Source organism: Camelina sativa, chromosome 10 (assembly GCF_030686135.1).
Source record: "Camelina sativa cultivar CO46 ecotype springtype chromosome 10, ASM3068613v1".
Classification (NCBI taxonomy): domain Eukaryota; kingdom Viridiplantae; phylum Streptophyta; class Magnoliopsida; order Brassicales; family Brassicaceae; genus Camelina; species Camelina sativa.
This window is the reverse complement of record NC_141889.1, coordinates 16,326,465-16,335,914: the sequence shown is the minus strand read 5'-3', so window position 1 is coordinate 16,335,914 and position 9,450 is coordinate 16,326,465. Positions and strand designations below refer to the sequence as shown.

Sequence of the window (9,450 nt, the reverse complement as noted above, 5' to 3'; positions counted from 1 at the left end):
TAAGTACGAAATTTATATAGATTTATCTTTTAATTTTCAAATTATATTCATATTCAACTAATTTTATTGATAAAAATTTTAACTTAAATTCCACGTAAAATCGTAAATATATATAACAAATAAATATTGTCTTAAATATATATATATATATATTATATATCACTGAGAAAAGTAAGTTATATATTTATACTCAAAAGTTAGAATGATTATATTTGAGCTCAACAATTTCTATTGATAAGAAATATTTTTTTAAATAAAAATTCCGCGCGTGCGCGGATACAAATTCTAGTGAATATATAAAGTTCATATATTATTATTATTATTTTTTTTTATGAAGGAATTTGATAACTACACATAACAAAATCAATGCAAAATAGTGTCGACCATATATATAAGCAGATTCTTTGAATGGTCTATATTACGTAATCAAATTGAACGAATAGAATTCGTCTGGATCAATAGTATCAGCCACATATACTTTCTTGGTCGTGTCACTGTCTTCTCACACTACAAAACCCAACTTTTCATCCTTTATAGTTCTTAAAGACGGGAAAGGGTGGAGCTTGCTGGAAAATAAGAGACGATGATTATGGGAGACGGAGTTCTTAGGGACTCGGATTTGCTTTTCCGTCTTTTTAAAGTCGACAAGACTTCCAAGTTAGTGTTGTCGGTTGTGTAAACCCGTGAACTTGAGTTCGGAACAAAGCAAGCGAAGAAGAGCGTAAAGAGAGACATCTTTGGGATTTGAAGACTTGAGTGTTTAATTTGAGTTTTTATGTTAATTTGAGCTACTACTATACGTGTAGGATAAGTGTATATATAAGCGGATGTTGAAGGTATTCATTGAATCTTCTTAGGACACGTCTCTTTCTGGAAAGTGACTATATCTTGTTGGGCAAGTTTAATAGTTTTGTTGTCCGTCATTAATAATGTCTTCGTACAATCTTTGTATACTTGAACCTCAAGGACTTTTGACTCTCCGTCTAAATTATTTAGCAAGAAGACTTCGAGGCCCACAATCAAAGCCATCTCCAAAGATAAAGGAATAAACGTATATTTTTGTTACTAATATTAGGCATGACCAAAATTAAACCGTAACCGTATTTCGGACCATAATTGGACTATATCCAAACCGTAACCAGATCGTAACCGTATAAATGGTTTAAAACCGTAACTGATAACTGTAAATATATTGTTAAATTATATTAACCATAACCGTTAATTAACTGTAACCATATCAAAACCGTTGGTTAACTGCATAGTTAAACTGTAATTTGTTAACCGTAACCGTTTCAAAAACATAATAAAATATCATAACAATTATTTATTTAATATGAATCATATGATATGAAGAAATATGAGTACACTAAAAGAATATATTAATTATAAATGAATAATATCAATTATAATACGGTTACGGTTAAATATGGTTCCGGAAAAAAAAATCAATTATATTATATCATCAAATAATATCAACTGTATTATATTATCAAATAACCGTAACCGTATATAATTGTAACTGCTTCAACCGGAACCATATTTAACCGTAACCGTTTATTAAACGGTTATGGTTAAAGTCAAACAAATTTTTTAACTGTAACCGGTGGTTAATTAACCGAAACAGTGATAACCGTAACCGTGGTCATGTCTAACTAATATATCAGAAAAAAAAATAACTAACTCATGGTGTTTATATATTAAAAAACTATTGGCATTGCAATGTTAATTAATCATGGTTGACCATTGTATCCTATGTCCACTCTCACTTAATCGGTTCACTAGGTCCATGAGCTCATCAATTTTCGACCGTCGGTTTGCTACATCTGAGAGGTTATAAAGACTTGTTATCATGCCTACAAATCACCATATGATATTTCTCTGTGATTTGTCTTCACTCGCAAAATTCCGACAGTCTCTTCCCAGAAGATTACCCATCATGAGACTACTCCAGCTCAAGCACGCTTAACTATGGAGCTCTCTTAGAACCCTTGACCGAAAATATAAGTGAACTTTGGTGACATAAGTGGCCAAATCAATATTTGTAAATCTCTTCGCATGTCCTTGAAACCGGAATGTCATAGTAAATGGTTTCACTAGTAAGAAAACTTTTTTTTTTTTACAATCCATTATCTCGGTTAAAAATTCCATATTAATAAAATTTATGAATAAAGTTTGTCAAAATAGAAAACATATGTTTGCGTCTATGTTTGGCTGTTAGATGCAACATTTGCATTTAAAATAATTTATCCCACAATATATTGAAGGAATAGATAAAAAGAGGCTCTTATATATGCAAAACTTATTTTTATGGATATATCGGCATAACTATATACTGTCTGGTTAATTTTGTATATTATGTTTTTTTAAACAACTTACTATGCCATAGTTATGAGTATGTTCGCGTAACCCGCGTACCTCCGGATGTCCAGCTCTAATTTTTATGGTAAACTTTTTTGTTTTTGTTTTTGTTAACTATTAGGCCACAATAGCCCTGTTTATTAATCAAATTCCTATATTTGTAAGAATCAAAACTTAATTTTTGATGTGATAGTGTCTTCTATAATAAAGTTACTATTGACCATTGCATTATGATAGACTTCTTTAAAGAGATAATTGGCATACATTTTTGAAACTTAATTGGCAAAAACATATATTTTTGAAACTTAATTTGAAAACTCATACATTCACTATTTATAATTAGAAAAATCCACCTAAACCACTGTTCAGCTATTTGTATAGCCCATTTTTGCCATTCAAAATCCTATTTAATTACATCTCATGCCATTAATCATTTTTTTCCCTTTTTCTTGATTTTTTAAAATAATTGTTAATATAATGTTTTTTTAGAAAACTTCTTAAATACAAAAAAGTTTTATATTTTTTCTTTACAATTTGATATGAATTTTGTTTAATATTTTTTTAATATATTATATACATCTTTCTATCCGTACACTTTTTTAAATGTACAGATGTCTGTACACACTATTAAGTGTACATATGAAATTTGTTTAATTCTTAGGGTTTCAAATGTCTGTACATATGCTTGTACTGCAATGTTTTTATACAAATTACATGTGTAAAGTTAATAATGTGTACAGACATTTGTACACATAATAATGTGTATAGACATCTGTACACATACTAAGATATACGGATACAAAATATTTATATAATATATTCAAAAATTATTAAATAAAATTCATATCATATTGTAAAGAAAAAACTGTATTTTTGTATCTAAGAAGTTTTCTAAAAATAGATTATAATAACAATTATTTGAATAATCATGATTGGAGAAAAAAAAAGCTTTATTCTTACACACATACCCATTTTTGTAATTTTCTCACCAAACCTATGCCCCACCATTTCTCCCTATCTCACAAACTCTCTATTACACAACACCCTATTTTTCCAATTTTAAATAGTGAATGTATTAGTTTCCCAATTAAGTTTCCAAAATGTACTAATTTGCTAACAAACCCTTCTTTAAACAGGTGAAAGTGATGTTGATATGTATTGACAGAATAAATCGTTAAGAAAAAACACAAATAAATAATAATAAGAATAATAATAATAATAATAATAATAATAATAATAATAATAATAATAATAATAATAATGATAATGATACTGACAGAATGACCTACATTCTCAACACATCAAAAAATTTTGGTAAAAAAATAAGTTTTTGTTTGCTTTTTTTTTTTTTTTTTAACTCTAGTAGTTTAAATTATAAAGCGGATAATTTACTACAGTGCTCACATGAGGCTTTTTTTTTAGATTTTGTTTATCCAGTTTGGATTTCCAAATCATTGTTATTTATTAAACAAAACAATTTACATGGTTGGCGCTTTGTAAAATTCGAGATATACAAAACAAAATCAGAACAAAAAAGTGTCGACCATAATCATATTCTTTGATTGGTCTATTACGTAATCAATCGAATAAAAGGGACTAAAAAAAATCTGACTGGATGAAAAGTATCAGCCTCATATCTTTTCTTGGTCGTGTCATTGTCTTCTCATCACTACAAAATTTGTGTTTTCATCGTTCCAATTTTCTACAGACGGGAAAGGTTGGAGCCTACTGGAAAAAACGAGACAACGATGGTGGGAGTTCTGGGAGACTCGGTTTTTCTTTTCGGTTTCTTCAAAGACATGACCTCCAAGTTAATGTCGGTTGTGTCGATCCGTGAATCAGATTTTCGACCAAAGCAAGCAAAGAAGAGTTTGGAGAGTGACATGTTTGAAGTTCTTAAACTTTTTATGCGTTGAATTTTTTTTCCTGTTAATTTGAGCTACTAAACCTGTCAGATAATATATACAGTATAAGGAGGATGGTGTGGGTGAAAGAAGTCATGGAGTCTTCTTTGTAAACACGTCTCCTTTTTGGAAAGTGACATCTAGCTTGTTGAGCAAGCTTAATTAGTTTCATTGTCCATTTTCTTTTGAAGTCTTTGTATACGTGAATCTCAAGGACTTTTGACTCTCCATGTAATTTCATTGTCATTTCACCAAGACTCCATCTCCATGACGATTATTTTGATTAGTTCTTTTTTTTCCTATTAATATCAACAGAAATAATTTTTTTGATTTTTTTATTTTCCTTAATTAGAAACATAGATAATAAAAATAATATCCCATTGACAATGATGACTGCTCCCAACCGCGGATCCAGGAGGGTTTTGAACCTCGGGAAGCATCGAACACTAAACCTACCCTTCAAATTACTAATCACCATTACCAACAGATCCAACAGATATTTATTGTATATAGTTACTAAATAAAATATAATAACCAGTGTGGAGCACGTGCTCCACCTACTTACACTGTAGAGCCGCTACTGGCTGCTTCTACATACATACATAAAGCGTTTAATTGTTAAACAATATACGTAATTTTTGTTAAATTTATAATGTATTGGAAAATTTTAGTAAATACCATTAGTATGATTTTTTAAAATAAAAATACTGCTATAAGTTTTGTTTTCTAACATCATTAAAATATTTATTTTTTTAGAAATACCACAAACAAAGAGTTTTTGGCAATGTATTTGATAACAAGAGCTAATGCTGAGGCTTTGATTCATATTAATTTGGTACCATAACAGAATGATTCGATGGGGGAGAGTGAATCTGTGACAACGCTATTTACAAAACTGATGAAGCAGAGGATATGAAGGCTGAATGCAAAACTGGATCATAAAACCCTTCAAGGGATTGGGAAAAAAAAAGCAGCTATATTATAGACAATACCACAACGGAGGACAAAAAAATAAAAATAAATAAATAAATAAATAAATAAAGACAACACCACAATGCATTTAAGTGGTGTTGTTGCATCTTAAGCAGAGGACAAAGAACATTACAAAGAAGAAATGTGTGACATCCATGTTTCAGAAAATATGGTAGTGCATGCAAAGAGGTTTAAGAGCATCATTATCGGGACCTCTTATCCCCAAGTTCTTAGGTTTTTGCTATTTAAAAATAAATCAAAATTATGAATATAACTAAGAATTGCCTCTTAATTAAGAGGTTTAAGAGACCATAAGAGGCGAGGACGTGTTCGATAATTGTTGGTTGATTATGTTTTCTCTTCCTCCTCTCTCTCTCTCTCGAGACGGAGAGACTGCAAAATCAAGAGATTTCTCTCAAAAATCGATTGCAAGCAGAGAAGAATGATTCAATTTTTGGTGGACACCGGCTGTCCAACACCGTTAACTCATCATCTCCACCGACGGCTCAACGGCGGCTCTCTTTCATGTAATCGGCAAGTTTTTCTTTGAAATCAGAAAGTCTCATTCACCAATGATTATATTGCTGAATTGTTGTTTGGGTTGTGATTGATCTGTTGTGTAGAGATGTATATGTCTTTATGTCTTTAGCTGAGGTTTTTGTATAGGGATTTGAATGGGTCTGTTCATATACAAACCTATCAATAAAGATGCTCTAATGTCCCAAAGGTCGCTGTCAGAGTTCTCGTGGTCCATCAGTACCGAGTACTACATGAGGAACGTGGTTGATAGCTCATTGAAGTTGCTAATGGATCCTGGATCCAACTGAGTGAACCACAAAAGTGCAGGTCCCGATAGGTTCTCTGAGAAGAGCGTTTAGTAACTCGCATCTTCCTCCTTGGGTTCAAGCTCGATTCTACTTGCCGTAATCTGGCAATGGCAAAGTGAATTTTTTGGTCGCCCGAGCCATCATTATTAGGCATGTTGACCCTGTGGGCGTCCTGAATTTGAAGACTTGAGATATGTGAGGTGAAAGGCGATCTCCACGCCTCCTCGATGACTCTGTCAAGATCGGAAACCGAGATTGTTGTAATAAATATGCCAGGTGAAAGGCGATCTCCATGGATTCAAATAAATTTTACCATTTTTAACTATTTTTAAATATATATTCCTATATATTAATAGAGAAACACATTTGAGAAAAATGCGATGTGTCGCCGCCAGAGAGCTCATGACACTTTTTAGCAAAATACTCTTTAATTTTTTAATTAATTACAGCTTTATGCCATTGTATTTATTTTAAAAACAATTAACTGAATAATAATTAGATATGTCATCTTTTTCACACAAATTTAATAGTAAAGCAAAATTTCACTAAAATTTACTTACAAATATACAAGTCAAAATTATATTAATTTCTTAAAATTAATATGAATATTGATTTCTTAAAATCAATATAAGTCAAATATTCTAAAAAGACTATAAAAACATATCAATTAATATAAAGTTAATAAAAATAAAAAACATATAACTTATTAGAACGAAATGCCTTACCAAAAAAAAATATAAAAAAATGAAATGTTATATGTTAGTATTATTACCATAATAATTTATATAACAAGCTTTCAATAGTTATTAAAATGGATTATAAAAAGAAGTATATTACCCCTAAAATATCTCTAACTCATTAAAAGAAACTTAATTCCCTATAAATATATATTTATATATATTCATAAATAAATAAAAATGACAACAAATTAGGGGATATCATGATGTGTGATTATTTATATATATCTAAGTATGTAAACTAATTAATCTCAACATTTAGTGTTATTATTTATTAAAAAATATAAATATTGATAACCGAATAGGAATATACATTTTAATTGTATATTCATTTATGTGCTATTAAAAATGAATGATACAATAACCCTTATCATTATAAATAAACTTAGTATAAAAAATCATAATTTATTTAAAAATAAGTGATTATTAGATTATGCAAAATTGTTATAGTTACTCGACAAACCATAAATATAAATTTGATTTTTATAATACACACAAAAATATATTGCCATAAATTGTAACATTTTATAAATATTTTCTTTACCTTGGTCACATATTTCACAGATGAAATGTATTCTTACACAAATACGTTGATTTTGGAATTTCATTAATTTTTTCATAATGGCTTTTTTTGGTAATAATCCGTCATTTATAGAAAATATTAACAGATCGACTAACTCAAGAAATTTAAATAGAATCAAAAATATTAAATCAATAAATTAGATTCTGTTCAGAAAATTTAATTTAGAATATGATTGTTACTAACATATAAGAAAATTGAATAATTAAACTACCAAGTAATTTAGTACATGTTGTTATAGTTACATAAGAAACATGCAAAATTGTTATCATTACAAAATAAAACATAAGAAGATATGAATTTAATTTTTAAACCACACAAAATACATGTTGCAATAAATAGTAACATTTTATCAATATTTTCTCTACCAGAAAACTTTGAATAAATAAATAAAAAACTTAAGTTACATATTATGTTTGACACAAACAGATATTGGTTCTCAGATAATAACTTTACTTAGAATATTTTTCTTTAAATCGATTTATCCCGTACATAGTGCGGGTTGTTTTTTTTTTTTTTTTGTTAAAGGATATTCAAATTAAAATGAAAAAGGAAATGAAAATGTTTACAGGGTCCAAGCCCAGGAATAAAGCCCGAATAGAATAAAACTAGTTAGACCCATAGTTTAAAAGGAACCAAAATGAACCAAGTAGTGAAACGAACCAGTTAGAATCGGACCAGGAAAGAAACGGTTGGCATTAACCCTTCTTCACCCACCCGATAGTCTTCTTAGATTTCATCGATCTGCTTTGTCTTCTTCTTTGTTGAGAGAGATTAGGTTTAGCCACCAGTAAGGTCATGTATCACCTCGAAACCAAAAAGCTAGCAAATCAGACGAGAGAGCTGCGTTGGAGTCACGGAAACTGAGTGCCTTGTTCCTCACTAAACGGTCGATCTGGCTTAAAAGTAGGTTTGCCGGTTTGAAGCTATTCCGATGAATCCGATGATTTCTTTCAGTCCAGAGAGAGTAGATCGTGGCCTGCCAAGCTAGTAAGAGTAATTTTTTGCTGTTGTTGAACCTCTGAAGGTTTGTAAGCTTTGAGTCGTGTGCGTCCATGAACGATTGGGAGTGAAATTACATCTCCGAGATATGATCTCCCAAACTGACCAGCTGAAGGGGCATTCAAAGAGTAGATGATCCCGACTCTCATAAGCCAAACCACAAAGGAGACACTTAGGGTCGACCTGAAGTCCCCAGTTCGTCAACCTATCCCTAGTAGGGCAGCGATTCAACATAAACAACCAGGTAAGAAAGTTGTGTTTAGGAATACCTCCTGGAGTCCACACAATTTTGTGACATGGTACTAACGGTTTGTCTTCCTTGATTGCCTTGTAGATTGTCCCTGTTGAGTGACCATCTCTGAGTTGATCATCAATCCACCAGACATAAGAGTCAGGTGAGTCAGATAACTGTTACCTAGTATCTTTTATACTATGAAGCACAAGTCACATGACCAGTAGAAATGTGCCACGTAAGATTTGTTTATAATTTTTAAAATTAGAAAAATTAATGTTTTCTGATAAAAAAAAAATACGTAACTTCCTCATATTTTTGTATTTTCTACATAATTTTTAAAAATAAAATAAAATAACAAATCATAAAATCCCTAAATTTTCTCATATACTACACCACGATCTTTTAAACCTTTTTATCTTCTTCTACAAACTGAAAAATCCATTTCACGTTGGACTCAAATTCTCGATCTTTTTCTGGCATTTGCTTTCTCTCGCTTTACACTAATTTTTTCTACAATTTATACATCGATTATAAATTGTATGAGAAAAACAATTGTAATCAATCCATGCTTATTGACTTCTTTTCATCTTATGTCTCTTTCTTTTTATTTCTGATTCATTGTTTTTTTTTTACTTTTAATCTCATAATAAAACAAGGTGAGTTTCATTGATTACATCTTTTTTCTTTATTTCAGATTCATGGTTGGAGATTATTACTCTACATTTTATATGATTCAAGAACAAAACAAGAGAAAGCGCACTGTGTACAACCCATGTCAGTTTCCATCTACACATCTACTAATTAATAATGTTTTCCTGCTGTCTGTATCTCTAAA

At 30.3% G+C, this 9,450-nt stretch overlaps 2 protein-coding genes across 2 annotated transcripts; both read right to left on the bottom strand.

Moving 5' to 3' along the window:
• Positions 1-211: 211 nt before the first annotated feature.
• Positions 212-827, bottom strand: LOC104719194 (uncharacterized). The gene has a single exon (XM_019230889.2). The coding sequence runs from the start codon at positions 733-735 to the stop codon at positions 541-543; it is 195 nt and encodes a 64-aa protein (XP_019086434.1). The 5' UTR covers positions 736-827; the 3' UTR covers positions 212-540.
• A 2,974-nt stretch (positions 828-3,801) lies between these two features.
• LOC109126967 (uncharacterized) lies at positions 3,802-4,320 on the bottom strand. The gene has a single exon (XM_019230974.2). It carries the CDS (start codon positions 4,241-4,243, stop codon positions 4,061-4,063), a length of 183 nt encoding a protein of 60 aa, XP_019086519.1. The 5' UTR covers positions 4,244-4,320; the 3' UTR covers positions 3,802-4,060.
• Positions 4,321-9,450: the final 5,130 nt, after the last annotated feature.